Genomic DNA, 20,059 nt, shown 5'->3' with positions numbered 1-20,059 from the left:
AAACTGGTTAAAAAAAACAGAGAGTAGGGTTAAATGGTCAGTATTCTCAATAGAGAAGGGTAGTTAGTGGGGTTCCCCAGGGCTCTGTGCTGGGACCGCTGCTTTTTAACATATAAATGACCTAGAGATGGGAGTAACTAGTGAGGTAATTAAATTTGCTGATGACACAAAGTTATTCAAAGTCGTTAAATCGCGGGAGGATTGTGAAAAATTACAAGAGCACCTTACAAGACTGGGAGACTGGGCGTCTAAATGGCAGATGACGTTTAATGTAAGTGCAAAGTGAGGCAAGTGGGAAAGAGGAATCCGAATTATAGCTACGTCATGCAAGGTTCCACGTTAGGAGTCACCGACCAAGAAAGGGATCTAGGTGTCGTCATTGATGATGCGTTGAAACCTTCTGCTCAGTGTGCTGCTGCTGCGGCTAAGAAAGCAAATAGAATGTTAGGTATTATTAGGAAAGGAATGGAAAACAAAAAAAGAGGATGTTATAATGCCTTTGTATCGCTCCATGGTGCGACCGCACCTCGAATATTGTGTTCAATTCTGGTCGCCGCATCTCAAAAAAGATATAGTGGAATTAGAAAAGATACAGAGAAGGGCGACGAAAATGATAAAGGGAATGGGACGACTTCCCTATGAGGAAAGGCTAAAGCGGCTAGGGCCCTTCAGCTTGAAGAAAAGGCGGCTGAGGGGAGATATGATAGAGGTCTATAAAATAATGAGTGGAGTTGAACGGGTAGATGTGAAGCTTTCCAAAAATACTAGGACTAGGGGGGAATGCGATGAAACTACAATGTACTAAATTTAAAACAAATCGGAGAAAAGGTTTCTTCACTCAACGTGTAATTAAACTCTGGAATTCGATCTATAAGGAAGGGAAAAGGGGAAAAGAAAAAGAGAATTATATATATATTTTTTCTCGTATGTTCAATAGGGGTGCTTAGCACCCTATTATGGAGATGTTCAGTTATTAGGCTTGGGGGGGGGGGGATAGATGATTGGTGGGGGGGGGGGGGTGGAGAGTTTAGGGGGGTGGGGAATACTATACAGAAATGTTACTGAGATGATGATTTATATTGGAGGGTGCGAACTAAATATAAGCTTATGTACGTATATCTATTATTTGATGTCATTGTTTGCACTGTGTCTGCTTGATCCTAATAAAAATGTTGAAACAAACTCTGGAATTCGTTGCCAGAGAATGTGGTAAAGGTGGCTAGCTTAGCGGAGTTTAAAAAAGGTTTGGATGGCTTCCTAAAGGAAAAGTCCATAGACCGTTATTAAATAAACTTGGGGAAAATCCACTATTTCTGGGATAAGCAGTATAAAATGTTTTGTACAGTTTTGGGATCTTGCCGGGTATTTGTGACCTGGATTGGCCACTGTTGGAAACAGGATGCTGGGCTCGATGGACCTTTGGTCTTTCCCAGTATGGCAATACTTATGTAAAGTTTAATCACACGAATGAGCCATCAATTAAGTTTTGATTAGACATCCTCGATAACTGGATAGCGCAGCCACTTATACTCTGAGCAAGTTATAGGCTAGGCCTTTCTTAAATCCATCCTGAAGGAAGGCCAAAATCTGAAGCAATGATGAATGAAAGGGAGTAGTAGCCCTCTCTGAACAACACGAGTCAAATAACCTCCAGATACAAGCATACACAGAAGAGGTGGAAATTATGTCCCCTATACAACCATAGCTTCATGAACTGGGAATGATTGAGGAGGATTCTTTGTACTAGCCATCATTGAATTAGGGACACAGGCAGGTTGAGAACACAGAGAAGAAATATTTAGCATCTCCAAAGCCTTGCTATAAAGGAGGTAAGCACTTCTCTGTGGAACATTCTCACAGCAGTGGATTTAAGTGCTTCTCAAACTCCTACACAGTTTAGCTGTCCACAGCAGATAAACTCTGTGGAGTCTGGAATTTGCTTTCTCGCTTTTTTTTTGTTTAATGAGGAAGGAGAAGCTTGCAGCAGAAGTGGGGAAGGGGAGGGGGGTCTGACACCTCCAATTGTACTCCAGGAGGCACCAGCAGCAGCCTTATCCCCCCAAAATAGAACAAGAGCCAAATTTCTAAGAAGAGACCAGGAGGAGTGGCCTAGTGGTTAGGGTGGTGGACATTGGTCCTGAGGAACTGAGTTTGATTCCCACTTCAGGCACAGGCAGCTCCTTGTGACTCTGGGCAAGTCACTTAAACCCTCCATTGCCCCAGGTACAAATTATTACCTGTATACAATATGTAAGCCGCATTGAGCCTGCCATGAGTGGGAAAGTGCGGGGTACAAATGTAACCAAAAAAAAAAAAAAAACTTGATGGGAGATCGTCCACCACTTGCTGGAGATAGAGAATACTGACTGACCAAAATGCATTCTGTCCTATATCACAGTTCAGTTTCTGTTCTCTGTCTCCACCTGCTGGTAGATGCATAACCCATAAGTTTATGGATTATTTTGCTCTGTTGACAAGGAATGGCATTTACATGTACATGTGTACATACATGACTGCCAAAATTTTGACCAAGCACTAGACTGTAAATAACCATATAACTTATATAGCGCGTAACTACGAGGCAGATGTACACATGGATGAAGCTCAAACTTACATGTATAACAGAGAATTCTGAAAGTTATCTAGATATCTGCAGCACTTAAGGTGCCAACATACATAACAGCTCTGTGAATGGCAAAAAAAATCATCATCTTAAATACTAGCACATATATACCCGTTAGGCTAGTATACTGTAAAGAAAAGTAGGCGCCTATATTCCTTTATAGAATAGGCTCCTACCAGATGCACTGTTATGGAATTGTCCTCTATAAGTCCAAGCCAAGATATTCAAACACACACATGACATTCAAAATCCAAGTTTTGCAGCATTTCTGCAATGGTACCTTCAGCTTCTTCTCCTTCTCATGCACCACAGCCCGCGCGATATTGAGTGAGGTATAGGTGAAGCTTAATATGAGTAGCAGGGGAAGCTGGTTCTGGATGGCAAACAGAAAGAGGTCTTCGACATACGCTGGGTAGGAGAAGCGTCGAATGACCACAGTAACCTGGGAAAGTAGTACTGATGTGGAGGTGTTGGCGTGGTATTCCATGATGGCTCTATCTACCGCATGTTGCACTGCAAGGAAACCTTCTCGGAAATAACCTGCAGTAGAACAGAGAAGGAGAGGGACAAAAGTATTACAGGAATGCAGCCAGTTAATAACAGCCAGTATATGACAGATCTAGAGTTGTTCAGGAAGTTGGCTCAATCATTTAACCACTATCCTCCATAAAACATCTCAGACTTGCTCCAGCATGAGCGTTTCAAAAAGATCTACGGTTTTCTGGAGTCCTCAGTGCATGAAATTCCCTAGAATTTCTCTCCAACATAATCCTATTTTCCCTTGCAGTACTAAGAGCCCTGGAAGGATCCGACTATACAGGCAGGATCACTCTGAATTCAAAAACATAAATAGCATGTGTGGAAAAAACTGTGTTTTAAGCCTATAAAATGTAAAGGATATTTTCTTGCTTTGATTATGTCCTGAAGTGTATTTATCCTATTTGGCCAGCAGGTGGTGTTTTTTTTTTTTTTTTTTTTTATGCTGTAAAGCTGTTATAGGGAACTGAATGTTCTTTTTCATTAACAAAAGCAGGAAGCAAGCAGCAATATACTTTTAAATCTTGTTGGCTGGGCTCTGAATGGCCCAGGAGCTCATTTCCTTTAGAGGATACTGATTTTGCTTTCAGTCTTAGCTCGGGAGAAAAGAGAGAGCAGAATCTCTTTGCTGAGGATCAGTAAACAAACAGTTATATATTCTGATCTTTCCAGGTACTTTTCTAGGAAGTATGCAAATGTTTAGTTAGTGTTATAATTGATCCACATTTCAGTTACCTGTTATTGCTTGCTAATTGCACTATTTTGTTCATTTTTAAGGCAATAAATGTTTATTGACTCTGCCTGTCTGGACTGATAAGGAATCCTGGTGGTTTGTGTGTTGGGTCTGTGAGTGCTTTCTGGGAACTGAGAGACCACTGGGAGTGTGGACCCAGTAACCTAGAAATCACGGGGGATAATTTGAGAGTGGGAGACTCGTCCAGAGGAGGCTGTGACCTAGTTGGTGAGAGTAGGGTGGTAGTGTAGAGCACAAGCGGCAGGTGCAGGTGGACCTGACCTGTGTTGAGAATAGACCCTCTAAGGGGCCATGGGATAACCCCAGGTGGGTGGCTAGGCGTTTTGTGACAGACCTTGTCCTTGACAGCATGAAAAGCAGTACAGGATGCATCCTCCTCAGGCTGGGCAGGTATCAGCAAGACTCATGGCATGAAGAAACTATCCAGAAAGGAGGCTGCCTCAGAGTACTTACAGCACTAGAATATAAAGCAGACAGGATGCTCCCAACTAGCAAACAAAAGTCCTGAGACCCCTGGGAAGCAGAAAGAGGAAAGGAGTTGTATATGTTCCCAAAGATTCTACACCTACCTCAAGCAAACAAGAAAAAAGTGACAGGTTTTGCTCGCTGTCCCCTCTTTAAATTGCGACAGTTAAGATTGATCAGGTCCTACTTTGATCAACCAGTTATGCTAAGTCCAGATGTTAATACTGCCATCTCTTGATTACTGTAATGTGCTATATTCAGGTATGTCTGTTAAATTATTTTAAAAACTTCAACTAATTCAGAACACTTCAGCCAGATTAATTTATGGGCCTACTTTAGACCAGTGGCTAGTATTCTGCTCCTGTCAAAAATACCAGAAGCCATTGTGGCCAGTCAGCTGACTTAGATCATCACTGCTGCCTTGGACCATTACAATTCGACTTCAGGTCTTTTCATAGCCTTGGGTCTGCCTTCTTAGCTTGTTTCAGATGACAAGATTAACCTAGTGTTCTGACTGGATTTACAGCCTGACCCACTGACACAGACTACTCAATTTTTGTGGATTCTTTAGAATTCATATTAGGTAAATGAGACTTTTATTAGAGGTTTATTATTGTCTAAGATATACAATGATTAAGCTATATAACTGAAAAGAAACAATACCTATCTATAGTTAAAAAGAAACAATCATCATATCACTGGTCACTACATCCAAGCAAAGCTTGGAGTTTCTAGACCAGGAAAAGAAACTATACATACATCACTGGTCATTACATCAACCAGGCTTTTTACATCAGCTGAGAGAAGCCTCTTTTTCAGCGATGGCAGAGTCTGGTGACCAGGAGCGGTCTTTCTATGCGATGCGTCCATCCATAGATGAATTTCCGACTTCACTGCTCCCCTTTTTATTAGGCTTAGAACTCATGTTCAGAGCCACTAGACCACCTGTGTATGCTCAGGTACCAAGGGGAGGGTCCACTGAGGCTCAGGGGTGGTGGGGGAGCCAGCTAGCCAGCCTTTACTGAGGGCTGGGGAGGGCCCCACTGAGGCTTGAGGAGGCAATTTTCCTCAGAGTGCAGATTCTGTGCAAAAAGTTTGAATTCTTGGCGGCTGCGGAATTCTGCGCAAATTCAGGAAGGAGTAACAGTTGCTACAAGTGTTACCAGGCTAAATAAAGAAAATAAAAGTTACTTTGGCTGGACCATTCTGATAGTCTAATTCAGTGGTTCCAAAACTTTTTCTATTCATGGCATCCTTCATGTCCAAGCAACGTTTCGAGGCGCACCCCCCCCCCCCCCCCCCCCCCCCCCCCCGTTGAGATCCCATGACATTGGTGGAGGTTTGAAAGGGCTTTCACAAAAGCAAACCTCTCATGAAGCAAATAACTAAAGGCTGTCCAGAGATAGGTTTAGCTTCTACACGTTGATGATAAGCACTAATCCAACAAAAGAGGCATCTGTCGTCAGCACCTTTTGTGGCTGAGGAATTTGGAATGGAAGTTCCAGAGTCAAATTGGATCAAATTGTCTACCACTGAAGGGAGTGATCAAGCTCTGGGGACACTTGGATGAGATCCTCCACATTTCCCATGGCTTGATACCACTGAGAAGCCAGGGTCCATTGAGCTGGTCTCATGTGAAGACGTGTCATGGGTGTAATGTATACTGTGGAAGCCACGTGGCCTAGCAATCTCAACATCTGCCAAGCTGTAACCTGCTGAGAGGCTCGAACCTTGGATGCCAGCAAAACAAGATTGTCTGCTCTGGCTTCCAGGAGGTAAGCTCAAACCTTCTGTGTATTGAGCAGGGCTCCTATGAACTCCAACTGCTGGACAGGGTGTTGATGGGACTTGGGGTAGTTTAAAACAAACCATAGTAGTTCCAGCACCCGAATAGTCATCTGCATGAACGCCTGAGCACTGTCCTCTGAGGTGCTCTTTACCAGCCAGTCGTCGCGATATGAGAACACATGGACTCCCAGTCTGCTTAGCGATGCTGCAACTACAGCTAAACACTTAGTGAAGACCCTGGGAGGTGAAGCAAGGCCAAAAGGCAACACACAGTACTGAAAGTGATGTGTTCCCAGTCAAAATCGAAGATATTATCAGTGGGCAGGAAGTATCGGAATATGAGTATATGCATCCTCTAAGTCCAGAGAGCATAGCCAATCATTTTTCTGAATCATTGGGAGAAGGGTGCCCAGGTATACCATCCTGAACTTTTCTCGGACTATAAGTTTGTTCAGGGCCCTAAGATCTAGGATGGGACGCATCCCCCTGTCTTTTTCTGCACAAGGAAATACCTGGAATAGAATCTTTGCCCTTCTTCCCCTGGTGGAACGGGTTCGACCGCATGGGCCTTGAGAAGGGTGGAGAGTTCCTCTGCAAGTACCTGCCTGTGCTGAGAGCTGAATGAATGAGCTCTCGATGGGCAATTTGGGGGTTTGGAAAGCCAACTGAGGGTGTATCAGAGACTATTTGAAGAACCCACTGGTCGAAGGTTATGAGACGCCACCTTTGGTGAAAAAATTTCAACCTCCCCCAGACCAGCAAGTCGTCCGGGATGGACCCTTTTACTGCGGCTATGGTCTGCTGGAGCCAGTCAAAAACTCATCCCTTGCTCTGACTGGGAAGCAGCAGGGACCTTAGGCGCATGCTGTTGATGAGAACAAGCGCACTGGAGTTGAATCTAAGCAGGATGACGAGCCGAAGGAGTGTTCCTACGCCTAGAGTAGTAGTAGGGAGCGCACCTTGACCTGCCAAAAAAACATCCTAGATGAGGAGGTGGATGCAGAAGGCATCCGGCAGGAGAGAGGAGAAATAGTATCAGTGTGCTTCTTGATTATACCCCCCCAGCAAGGGGCATCCGCCAACCTCTGCTGAACAGAACGTTCCAAGTCAGAAACGCAGCCACGAGAGTCTGCGCATTGCTATACTTTGAGCAGAAATCCTGGATGCCACATCAAAAGCGTTTAAGTGCCCCTGCCCAAGAACTTGCGGACATGCCTTCTGCTGCTTGACCAACTGGCGAAAAGGCTCGGCCTGCTCAGGAGGGAGCGCATCAACTAAGTCTGACAGCTGTCGTACCGAGTTTCACAAGTAAATGCTTGTGAAGAGCTCCATCTCTGACCGTCTTCAAATCTAAGCTAAAATCCCACCTTTTTGATGCTGCATTTAACTCCTAACCCTTGTTCACTTGTTCAGAACTCTTATTTTATCATCCTCACTTTAATATTCCCTTATCTCTTGTTTGTCCTGTTTGTCTGTCCTAATTAGATTGTAAGCTCTGTCGAGCACGGACTGTCTCTTCATGTTCAAGTGTACAGCGCTGCGTACGTCTAGTAGCGCTACAGAAATGATAAGTAGTAGTAGTAGTAGTAGAATGACTGAATATGGGAGATCAGCATTGAAGCCTCACACATCTTTCTCCCAAAAGAATACAGGGTCCTAATTTCTCTGTCTGGGGAAGTCAAGGCATAGTCCCTAGTACTCCAGGCTCTTTTGAGAGCGGATTCCACCACCATGGAGTTGTGAGGCAACTGAGGCCTTACAAACCCAGGCTCACCATGGATCTGATACTGGGTGTCAACCTTCTTGGGGACAACAGGGCCCGACAGAGGGGATGCCCAGTTCCAGACGAGGGCTGCCTCGAATACCTTGTGGAAAGGAGTCTTAACCTCTTTAGGAGATGTATAGTCCAGGACCTCGGGCATCATGGTCCTGGGCTCATCCTCCACCTCTAAAGGAAATGGAATGGCATCAGCCATTTCCTTCACGAAAGATGGGAAAAGATGGGAAAGAAAGACTCTATGGCGGAGATTGTCTCCTTTCAGTGTCGGATAGAATCTCCCTATGGGATGTCCAAGACCTAGCCTGCCTCGAAACAGAGGAGCCATATCCTCGAGAGTAGCATCAAGAGACTGGCTCCTGCCTCGACTCCAGTAACGCTTACTCCACCGACATCGAGGGGGTACTGCCCTGGGTGCCAGTCGACACCAGGGCCACAAGTGGCACCGGAGGCTGCATCAGACTGAGGGCCAGGCGGAGCCACAGCGGAAGGTGTGGCAGACGCAAGCACCCCCTGATACCGAAGCACAGCACTGCATGAGCGCTCATTAAGGGCAGAAATCGGGAAAAGCTGGGGCGTCGGCTGAGACACAAGTTGCAGAACCGCTGGGACCAATACAGGAGCAGGATCAGGTGCCGAATCCTTTGTTCCGGCACAGCGTATCGAGGGTGATCAATGATGGTGCTTCTTGGCCTTCACCCGAAACACATCACCCATGCTCCTCTGTGACGAAAAGGACAACGTCAAATCCTCATGTCACCTCGGGGTTGGGTCAGATGATGGACGGTTCCAGGGGGCCTGCACAGCTTAAGGCCTTGAGACAGGTGGAGACCCACTCGATGCCTCATTGCTCCCAGTGTCATGAGGTCTTGAAGCAGTCATGCTTACCAATGAGACACTCAACATCCATGTCGAGGAACCGGACCTGGCTCCAAAAATGTTGAGCCTTCCCGGAAACCTGAGTCGTCTTCTTCACATGAAGACAGAGAACACAGTTAGCAGGGTTATGGTTGGGCCCAAGACACTGAAGACACCAAGAATGGGTGTCATTTCCCAAGATGGTCCAGTTGAACTGGGTACAACGCTTGATGCCACTGGAAGTCTTTGTGGACAGGGATGGGGGAAGACCTCGCCGGTCAAATCAAATGACTCGATGGTGCCTGAAAAAGGGGTGAAGGAATGAAAAGCGGAGTATCCGACCAGAGTCAGGGCCTAAAAGTAGCCTACATTGAAAATAAAGGAAACTTAAATGTGGGCAAAAAAATACTAATAAAATAAGGCTTGGGTTTGTTTTTTTTTTAACAAATCTGAAATAAAAGAGAAATGAAAGGCCGAAGGCACTCAAAAATAGTTCTTTTACCGGGCATGTGAAGAGAGACCAAAAAGATCAGCTTCTCTTCACGTGGAAAAAACAAATCTGAGAGGACCATGTTCTCACAGCGGGAAGGAAGGCACTCGAGCATGAGCAGTGGAACGCGGCTCGTACTTCACAAAGCTCTTTTTACTGCGACGGCTAAGAAAGCAAATAGAATGTTAGGTATTATTAGGAAAGGAATGGAAAACAAATATGAGGATGTTATAATGCCTTTGTATCAGTCCATGGTGCGACTGCACCTTGAATACCAAGTTCAATTCTGGTCGCCGCATCTCAAAAAAAGATAGTGGAATTAGGAAAGGTACAGAGAAGGGCAACAAAAACAATAAAGGGGATGGGACAACTTCCCTATGAGGAAAGGCTGAAGCATCTAGAGCTCTTCAGCTTGGAGAAAAGACGGCTGAGGGGAGATACGATAGAGGTCTATAAAATAATGAGTGGCGTGGAACAGGTAGACATGAATCATTTGTTTACTCTTTCCAAAAATACTAGGACTAGGAGGCATACGATGAAGCTACAAAGTAGTAATCTGAATACAAATCAGAGAAATTTTTTCTTCACTCAACGTGTAATTAAACTCTGGAATTCGTTGCAATAGAATGTGGTAAAGGCGGTTAGCTTAGCGGGATTAAATAAAAGGTCTTGACTGCTTCCTAAAGGAAAAGTCCATAGACCATTATTAAACTGAATTGGGGAAAATCCACTGCTTATTTCTGGGATAAGCAGCGTAAAATGTTTTGTACTTTTTTGGGATTTTGCCAGGTATTTGTGACCTGGATTGGCCACTGTTGGAAAGAGGATGCTGGGCTTGATGGACCTTTGGTCTGTCCCAGTGTGGCAATACTTATGTACTTACAAATGCTGGACCGGGCAATGCGGAACAGCGTCTACCCATGTGTAAGAATATGCAAGTCTGCGTGTCCTCTGAGAAAAATTAAAACATTTTTATTTGATCGTTTAATTTTTCTTTTGATGTTTATACAACTGAATTAACAAACCACCAAATATCAGTATCAATTGATATTTGGTTGTTCGTTAATTCAATTGTATTAGCAGTATACAAGTATTGTATTGGTATTTGTACTTCCTCTAGCATTTGGGTATCACCTTATGGGGTGGAGGGATAAAAACTAGACCCTGCCCAACACAGAATCTGATAAACACCTTGTATGATGACAGGATATTATATTCCTTCATTACTATACGCATAGCTTTCTTTATCTGATCCTGTTATCACTATGTAGAAAGTCATCAGATAGATCTATGTAACTAAGTATTACTTACCTGGTGTTCCTCCATCAGGGAATGTAGCCTCACGGGGACCTGGTAACTGGAAAAGCGGAAAGAGGAATCGCGTGTGCCAGTCTCGGTCCTGGTTTAGATTCAGTTCTGTCTGCTCACTTTGTGGGGAATTTCGAGGACTATATTTAAACCGCAGATGGTACTTAACCTAAGGAAAGAAAAGTTAAAAAGGAATCACAACAAATGTAATCTGTGCATGAAGGTGGAAGAGGAAATAAATGTGGGTGGTGGGGGGAGTAAAGTTGTGAGACCCAAATATAATGTGTAGGGGACAGCAAGGAGACTGTAAAAACAATGGTAATCTCTGTGTCTGTGGAAATGGGATGGAACATTCAAGCAAGAGGTTTAGACTCCATCAAAAGCCCTGAATAAGCCTGCCTGAGATTACAAAGCTATCTGATCACTTCCTTACCTGCAGCGGTAAGGGCTCTTTGCTGTGGCCAAACTGGTGATCGAAAATCAGGGCAGCAAGTACATTGCCTGAATTGTTATTGAATTTTATATAATTGTCAAAATCCTTTTCCGTGGCAAAGCCTCGTGCTACAAAAGAACACACACAGACAATAGTATCTCAGAGTGACAGCGCAATTAGGGTTTAACAAAGTCATCTCTTTAGACACAAGTTTAGCATATCAATAACAAAAAAATGCTGCTGAAGATCCCGTCATGGGCCAGGCTGTCCAGATGTTTCACGACATTCAGATCACAACATGATGAGAACCGGAGTGAGACAAAACACCACTGACTAGATTCTCAGAGAGCAGCAACAGATATCTCACAAAAAAGAAGACAAAATTTTAGCAGTTTGTTGAGCCAGATTGCCCTGGTGATATTTTTCAAGACACTGAGGAATGTAGCAAGCTATCAACACAGGCTTCTAAAAGCATGGGAGCCATTAATTCAAGTTTATTCACATTTAATTAATTGCCAATGGCTGTGCCTTCATGGTGGTTTACAATAACATCTATAGTGGTGGAAGGAAAGGCAAAAAAGTTACACTTCAACTATAGCAAGGAGTACAGGACAAAATAAGCACAGAAAATTGCTCTCTAGTTTTGAGCCAAGTTGCCAAAATTATTCACCTTACCTAAAAGGAATACTTAACATCCAAATGCATCAGCAAACAGATATGATTTAAGTTATTAATCATTGAAAAAAATCATGTGTGAACTGAAAGACCTAGGTTACTACACTACTATGCCTGATCATTAGTTCTGAAAGACAGTAAGACATTTCATGAAGGTGACCAGGGACATAATAGAAGAGCAAGAGGATTCCTCCCTATGGAAATACATATTTCCACTGGGAACCTGTGATTTGATAGGCTGCGTAGACATTAGTGATAGGCTGGCACCGTGATACTTGCTGATTTTTAACATTTCAAATAAGAAATGTATTGATCTTTAGAGGCATGATTTTCCCTTCCTGGAGAATGTTTGGAAAGGGGAATGAGCCAAATACTAAAGCCCCTTCCTTCCAGCTGGAGTCTTGGGTACAGAAGAGTACAATAGGAAAATTTAACATGTTATTTCCAACTGAAAGCAGTGACAGCAAAAGGAAGGTAAAATTAGTGCTTTAGCTGATAATTTTTTTTCCATTAGTCCCAAGAGATCAATCCAGAGACTTGTGGGTTGTGTCCCTCTACCAGCAGGCGGAGATAGAGAGAGCTTCAGAGGTTTACTATATGTGGTCATGTGCAGTCACCTTAACTTCAGTATTGTCGATACCAAAGCAGTGGAAGAAGGAAAAAGAAGTCCTCTCCTGCCTGCATAAAGCCCATGTAAGCTCCTCAACCGCTCCTGTGGGAGGGTAACAGAAGGTTTCCTTTATGTTTTGATTTGTTTTGCTTTTTTTTTTTTGTAGCCAAAAATCAAATGAAGGAATCTGATGAAACTGAGGCAACTAGAAGAAAACACTCAACCCAGAACAACAAAGGGCGGGCCTCTGTTGGGACTAATGGAAAGAAAATTATCAGGTAAGAACTAATTTTACTTTCCATAGCATCCCACAGATCAATCCAGAGACTTGTGGGATGTACCAAAGCAGTCCTCAAGTGGGGCAGGGTACTACAACCTCAGCAGACTGGAGCAATAATCCACAGGCTGCGGTTACATGCGCTGCCACGTCTAATCTGGAATGCCTAGCACTGCCACGCCAAGCCTGCAAAGCTTGGCAAGCAGGGGCGTAGCCAGACCTCGCCGGGAGGGGGAAGCCAGAGCCCGAGGTGGGGGGGGGGCACTGTTTAGCCGCCCCCCCCCCCCACATTGGACCCCCCCTGCCGACGGCCCCCTTGAACCCCCGCTCCCGCCACCAACCCTCCCTCGCCATCGCCGTCTGCCCCGCCGCCACATCAGATACCTTGTTTGCTGGCGGTGGTCCCCGAACCCCGTCAGCCGAACAGAGTCTTCTTCAGCACCGGAGTAGCACCTTCGTTCAACAAGGGTTCCTGGTGTGATCAGCTGTTTCTGATGCCTTACGTCCTGCACGGGGCTACATGCACGGTGCAGGACGTAAGGCATCAGAAACAGCTGATCGCACCAGGAACTTCGTTGAATGAAGGCGCTACTCCGGCGCTGAAGAAGACTCTCTTCGGTTGGCGGGATTTGGAGACCCCCACCAGCAAACAAGGTATCTGATGCGGCGGCGGGGCGGGCGGCGACGGCGGGGGAGGGTTGGTGGCGGGAGGGGGGTTCAAGGGAATCGTCGGCAGGGGGCCAGGGCCAAATCTACGGGGACCCAGGCCCCCTCAGGCCCCACATAGCTACGCCACTGCTGGCAATGGAAGGACAGTGGACCAAGTGGCCAAACTGCAGCCACGAAAGCCAGACAGGACACGGAAAAGGAAGTCAACTGCGCTCTGGAAAAAAGCTCTGCCACCCACAACAGAAGAGATTGTCCCATACAGAGGCCAGCTGAAGAAATTGCCTCACTCACCCAACAGCCTCTGCAGCACTTGAAACCAGATTCCCTTTCTTGAGACCAGCCAGACGACAACATGAGGGTATGCTGGGAGGCAATTCTGCTCAGCAGGTCAGGAATCTGATGATCCTACTGCAGTGTGGGTGTTTCATAAGGAGTCGCCACCTTCCTATAAACCTAAGGCTCTCCAGGTTCTGAATATGTCTGCTTCTGATCCTGCCACCACTACATCTGCTAATCTTAAAATGGTGAGCACTAGAAGACCGCTACAGTCTTTAGCAGTGCATAAGGCTATGTAGAAAGTCACTTCTGCTCAGTGGGTCATCCCAGGAACTGCCCCACTATGCAGAGACATAGCTAGGTGGGGTGCAAGGGGAGCAGCTGCTCCCCTAAAAGGATTTTGAATAAAATGTCACTTATGCGAAACAGCTCTTCAGCTTCACACTGACGCCTATTCTACAAAAAGTCTGCTCCTCCTGACATCAAAACCACTATGCCCACATCTGCCAATCTAAAAATGGTGAGCCTTCTTATGGTACCTTCCTATGGTCCCGAGCAAAGCAAGAAGCAAAGAGTTGACCAACGGAACTCGCTGGTCACTTCCAAATAGTATAGAAGTATATGGTAAACATTGAAGAAGCAGGAAGAGAAAAAGGTGGAAAGGGATGGAAGGCAGAAACCACCGTATGCAGAAAAGACAGCACTGTGCCCCTGTCACTAGTAGAAATCCAGAGGATCTCAAATGGATGAAGTCAGGAGTTCCGAGAACCTGCCTGGACTGGATTGCTAAAGAAAACTAGGCTGCCCAGGACGATAGCCCTGGTGTCGTAAAGATAAGGGCGAGCCTGACCCAACCGAAAAGAACTTGTAGACATGTCCTCAGGAAGATGCTGAGTCTAAAAGTCACCCAGGTCTTCCACCAACTTCATGGAGTCCTCAAACAATAGTTGCCCTGAAAAATGAGCTGAACAAGCCATCATTAGAAGCTGCATTCACCACCCAGCAGCGCAACCACATTAAATGGCAGGCTGTGACTGCCACAAATGTCTGTTTATTTGACACCCAAAACAAATCATAGAAGAAAACTAGCAAATAAGCCTGCCTTGACTACATCTGGCAAGTGAGGAGGCAGTTGACTGTCTGCCATCTGGAAGGGATCTGAAATCTGTTGCCGCCAGCTACGGCACAGCCTAGCAGCCTACAAGCTGCAGATAGCCACCTTCAGGAAGACAGAACTGAAATATCAGCAGAAAGCTGTGTTGAAAGCACCCATTGAGACTAAGTTGGCTTGAAGGGAACCATAGAAATGGGGACCAAAGCAGAGAAGGAACCCCTGAAGTGGTCTGATACAACTCAGGCCCATGGGGGAATGCCCAAAAAAGAGAACCTTGAGCCCATAACTTGAACCTATTCCCATATCCTGTACTTGGTACAGAAAGTAAAACCTGACTTGGGTTGGCACCTGTTGCTGAGGAGCAAAAGAAAGAAAGGACTTCCCAAGCCTATATGGAACAGCACTCCAAGATAAGCCAAGATTTGTAAGGGAAACAACTGACTCTTGGTGACACATTACCAATCCTACGGACTGAAGACGAGTAGGTATCTTGGATGAAGTTTGCAGAGTCTCTTGATAGAGAGAGCCGCAAATCAGGCAGTCACGAGGTATGGCTGAACCTGCAATCCATCCTCACGAAGGAAAGCTGACACCATGACCTTGCAAAAATGTCCTCGGCAACATGGAAAGGCTGAATGACATGGTCATAAATCGCTAAGATCCTTCTATCCTTCTGCAGCTAGCAGCACTGGGAATATGAAAGTAAGTTTCCTTGAGGTTCAGGGAGGCTAGAAACTCTCCCCACCAGACAGAACTATTATACACTGCAAGGTTCCCATTGTGAAAAGCTGAACCGTAAACACCCTAGACGCTTATGATGTCCAAAGCTGGAAGGAAGCTCCCTGGTTAGAACTACAAAGCAAAGGGAACAACTTCCCATTCCCCAATTGCAACTGGGGACAGACTCGACTGTGCCTAAAGGAAGAAACATTGGCAAGGTGGCAAGAACTGCCTGACAGCGTTTGAGCTTGCATGTAGACTCCAAGAAAAATCTGTAGTGAAGTCCAGGTTGTAACTGTGCAATAGAAAAACTAAGACATCTGAGCTGAGGTAATCTTGGTCCACTCCTCCTGAAACCAGTGCAGGAGTCCTGCCTGAGGAGTGAACTGAGACTCCATCATTGGAAGATGCAGCAGGCATAGGTTGACCTGGAGTTGAAACAGAGCTCATTCTACCAGCAGCCAGGTGGCTTGTTCTAGTGGAAGTGGAAACCCTGAAAGTGGTTTTCCTGGCCCCACAAAACCTACGACAAAACCAAGCAGATTAAAAATAATCCTTAAACTCGTCCCCTGGCAATCTCCGAGATTTGGAAGTCCCTCAGGTCTTTACCCAACTGCCCTAGATCTTCTCCAGTCCCAAGATTACTTCCAAAAGGCAGGTTGCCAAATGTGACTTGGAAGCCACATCAGTGGTCTGATGCCTAAGCCAGCGCTAATTTCTTACAGATAGAGACGAGAATTGGCTGGTGTGACTGTACACTATAACTGCTGCGCATTGGAGCTAACAAGTGCGGCTGAGAACCAGAGACAGATGGTGTAGCAGAATATGGCTGTTGCACCATTGCGCACTACAGACAGCAAGCTGCAGTGGGTCGTGAAGCAGTACCCCTAGAGCTCTGTGCTTACTCTCAGCTGATTGCAACAACTATTAAGCTACCTCTACCCTGAAGTAGCTCCTGGACCACTCCTCATGAAATTTAGGTACCCCATACCATGAAAAGATGCCAAAAATACCATAGAAGCAATTAGAGGTACCGGGTACGCTGCAGATACCGGGGGAGCTGAGGCTAGTATGCAAAGGTGTAGCCAGTATCAGTGTGCAAAGAGAGAGAGAGAAGGGCAATCTTTAGTACTGTAGAGTTCTGATAACTGTTCCAGTCATGCAAGAACTACTTGGCCAGGCAAGCAATAAGAGAGAATGAAATAAAATATGCCCCACTGGAAATCTAGCTGAGCCCACAGTGGATAAAACCAGCCTTAAACCTGTAACCTTCAGGCTGAAAGGCCAGCCACCCTCCTCAATAGTTTGATGTAAACAGTACACACACAACAAACGCCACCAGGGCAGCACAGAGGGTGCAGGATTACCATGGAAACAGAGAGAAACCTGAGAGGCCTGCACCACGGTTGCCAGGTGGGCGATTTTCCCGCCCAATTGGGCGGTTTTCCGCGACCCGCTGCAGGAAATTTTTGTCCGCTGAGGGTCACGGTTTTTTGGGCTATTTTTTGGGTTTTCCCACTATTTTTGTGCGGTTTTTCAGGCCGCGGGGGCGGGGCTAATGACGTTTTGGGCGGGGTTTGATGACATTTTGGGCGGGCTTGATGATGTATTAGGCGGGGCTGATAACAGAGGAGGCGGGGTTGATGACAGCGAGGGGGAGCTGATGACAGTGGGGGCGGGGTGTGAACTTTTTGGGCGGGTTTGGGGATCGGGTAACTGGCAACACTGGCCTGCACTAGCCTGAAAATGTAACATTTCTCACATAAACATGGAGTCAACAGCCCTAAGCCTGACTACTAAACAAACTGTACTGCCATGCTATGAGAAAGGGGAAGAGGGAAAGAGTGAAAAACCTACAGTAGGATCCCTAATCCTGATCTCTTTCTCCCTTCCATTAATGAGGGTCCAGAAATATTCTTAGTGAAAATCACCAAGTGAAGCACAGGCATCTCTACCAGAAGACTTTCAGATAGTCAGTACTTTCCAAGCTGCAGCTTAAGGCTCTCGCTGTCATAGAACAGCTGCAGGGGACTAATGGGTCTCCGACCTCGCCCCTGGAAAGCTGTGGGAGACCCGAGGACTCCCACAGGAGTCTGCAAACCTCTCCAGGCCTCCTTTCCTAGAAGCCCTTAAATAACCAATATGAAGAAACAGGGAGTGATCCACACCAGTTCCCCAGTCACATTTCTGAAAAGCCTACATATAAAACTGCCTGAATCGCAAGCAGATCAGGCCCCAGGGGAGCGCTGGGGCTTCAGCATTGCCATGTGGAGTGGCAAGAAAGATGGAGCCATCAAGCGCGCATGCACACCCAAGAAAACTAGTGCCCTGCGCCCACCAAAATGAGCTGGGAAGAAAGGAGCATACTGCTCCACGGAGTTGGGCTGTACAGTGGAACTCCAGCACGGGAAACTGCAGCAGCCCAGTGGCTCCCACACTGGGAGCCGCTTTTGCTCTGCCCACTGGCGCAGATAGGATAATGACTACTCACCCTTTCGGGAATCGCTGTCACATGCCAAGTCGGTCCTCACACCATTCAGCCGGTACTGCAATCCGCCATGAGCTTGCCGTGCTGGACAAATCTCGGACAGATTTTTTTTTTTTTTTAACAGTGCTCAAATGGTTTTTATTTATTTTTTTTTTTAAGGCAGGAGAGGACGCCGGAGCAAAAGAAACCTCAAACTCCTTTTAAAGTCAGGAGAGTGAGAACCACAAACCCAGTCAGGCAGAGAAGAGGGGTTGAAGGGGGAGGGAGGGAGGGACCTGGCACCACCAGGTGTGCACCCAAGTCCCAGGACCTGGACACCTCAGACCCCAGAAGCTCAACTAGACCCAGGGGACCAGGCCAGGAGCCAATCAATCCAGAGCTGCACAGATATGATCATCCACCTGCTAGATAGAGAGAATACTGAAGTTAAGGTGACTGCACATGACCACATATATATAGTAAACCTCTGAAGTTCTCTCTCTATCTCCACCTGCTGATAGAGGGACATAACCCACAAGTCTCTGGATTAATCTGTGGGACGCTATGGAAGACCAATGTTGTCTACAAGTTACAGCTGAGGAGATAAACATGGCAGTGAAGTGACTTTCCTGGGTCATACAAACGTGGCACAAGAGCAACTAGAACTCAAAATGTGCTTTGTGATCCCTCCAGCTCCCAATTCCAAGATCCACATGTTGGAAATCACTTTTCCCTGTGTATTCCAAAAGCCAGTTAAAACCCTAACACTGACCTCTTATGTTGACATGTACAGCTTTCTCCACTGCTTCTGCAATGTCCTTTACTGCTATGCTGTTGGAGGGTACATACGCCAGTTCCCACTGAAAGGAATGGAAAAACCAAGGCAGCTCCTTGACAGACAGTGTATGGAAATATGTGGCATTGGGATGGACGACACCTTGCACTTTGTCACGCAATGCAATAAGAATGGCTGCAAACAGCAGAGGCAGGGATACCTCAATGATGGTGACTAGGATTTGTCGTTTCTATAGAAGAAAGAAAGAAGATCCATTACACTTTCTAGTATAGTATACCCCTATGTGAAGGCTAACTGTACTACTGAAATGGAAGCCTATGGTACAGAACCTTTATAAATCCACGGATAGTGTTTATGCTAATTTCATTTGGACAAAGTCCAGTGCTGTATTCAAGTTTACACATTTTTGGTGCAGGCTAACATATTAATATAGTAGGGAGCAGCAGGCCTGTGCAAGCTGAGTAGCCTCTTTCAAAAACATTGTACATAGCATTTTCTAAATTCTTTTCATGCTTCTTGCTGGCACTTTTTTTTTTCTTTGAACTGAACGTACATTCCAGTTTTGAGCAATAATGGTAGGGCCATTATTGTTGGCTCAGAACATCAAGGTTCAATTCCTAATCCCATGTTCAGCTTTTTTGGCCTAGTTGGGAATACTATGAAGGTGGTGTTCACACCACTGGGGTGGAGATAGGGAGAAATCCCAGCCACTGCACAGTGGCAATATCCAATGGTCAGATATGAGATGTGTTTGTTGAGGGAGTTTGGTTGGGGGAGCTATATTTTATGATGCTAGCCAATGGATTATTCACTGCAATGGCCGAGCTACATAGAAAAAAAAAAAAAAAAAAAAGCTTTAAAACTGGAAGATTTGAGGGGAGGGGAAAGGGAATCCCATGTAGTTCACAGCATGTTAAGAGTCCCACTTCGACCAAACCTAATCCAAGTCTAAAACTACAGAAGGAAATTCCTAGGCAAGAAATATTGGCAAAATATACCATAGTTATATTTTATTTTATGTATTTATTTTATTTATTGCATTTGTATCCCACATTTTCCCACCTCTTTGCAGGCTCAATGCGGCTTACAATACATCATGGATAGTGGAAATAAGAAGAGAATAGACATTTGGTATTACAGAAGGATTTTGGGTTACATGGTAATGGAATACATGATAGTAATATGACAGAAGGCATTATTAAATATTTCTGGATATATGTGGGGAGTTTCACATGTGTTGATCTTTGTGGTATATCTTGTCAAAGAGATGGGTCTTCAGTAGTTTGCGGAAGTTGTTCATTTCATTGATCGCTTTTATGTTGCATGGCAGCGCGTTCCAGAATTGCGTGCTCATATAGGAAAAGGTTGATGCGTGCATTAATTTGTATTTTAGACCTTTGCAGTTGGGGAAATGAAGATTAA

At 45.4% G+C, this 20,059-nt stretch overlaps 1 protein-coding gene across 3 annotated transcripts in view; it reads right to left on the bottom strand.

Annotated features, from left to right (window-relative positions):
- ABCA3 (ATP binding cassette subfamily A member 3) overlaps positions 1–20,059 on the bottom strand; it is a 338,890-nt gene that overhangs the window by 280,376 nt on the left and 38,455 nt on the right. For all 3 annotated transcript variants that reach the window (XM_030211949.1, XM_030211951.1, XM_030211950.1), the window contains exons 3-6: positions 18,614–18,866; positions 11,034–11,161; positions 10,604–10,769; positions 2,904–3,163 (exon numbers count right to left, since the gene is read on the bottom strand). In XM_030211949.1, the coding sequence (XP_030067809.1) occupies positions 2,904–3,163; positions 10,604–10,769; positions 11,034–11,161; positions 18,614–18,866 (807 nt within the window). The remainder of the gene's footprint in view (positions 1–2,903; positions 3,164–10,603; positions 10,770–11,033; positions 11,162–18,613; positions 18,867–20,059) is intronic.

The sequence above is a fragment of the Microcaecilia unicolor genome, chromosome 8 (assembly GCF_901765095.1).
Source record: "Microcaecilia unicolor chromosome 8, aMicUni1.1, whole genome shotgun sequence".
Lineage (NCBI taxonomy): Eukaryota > Metazoa > Chordata > Amphibia > Gymnophiona > Siphonopidae > Microcaecilia > Microcaecilia unicolor.
Note: the sequence above shows the minus strand (reverse complement) of the source record. Positions and strands in the feature narration are given on the sequence as shown.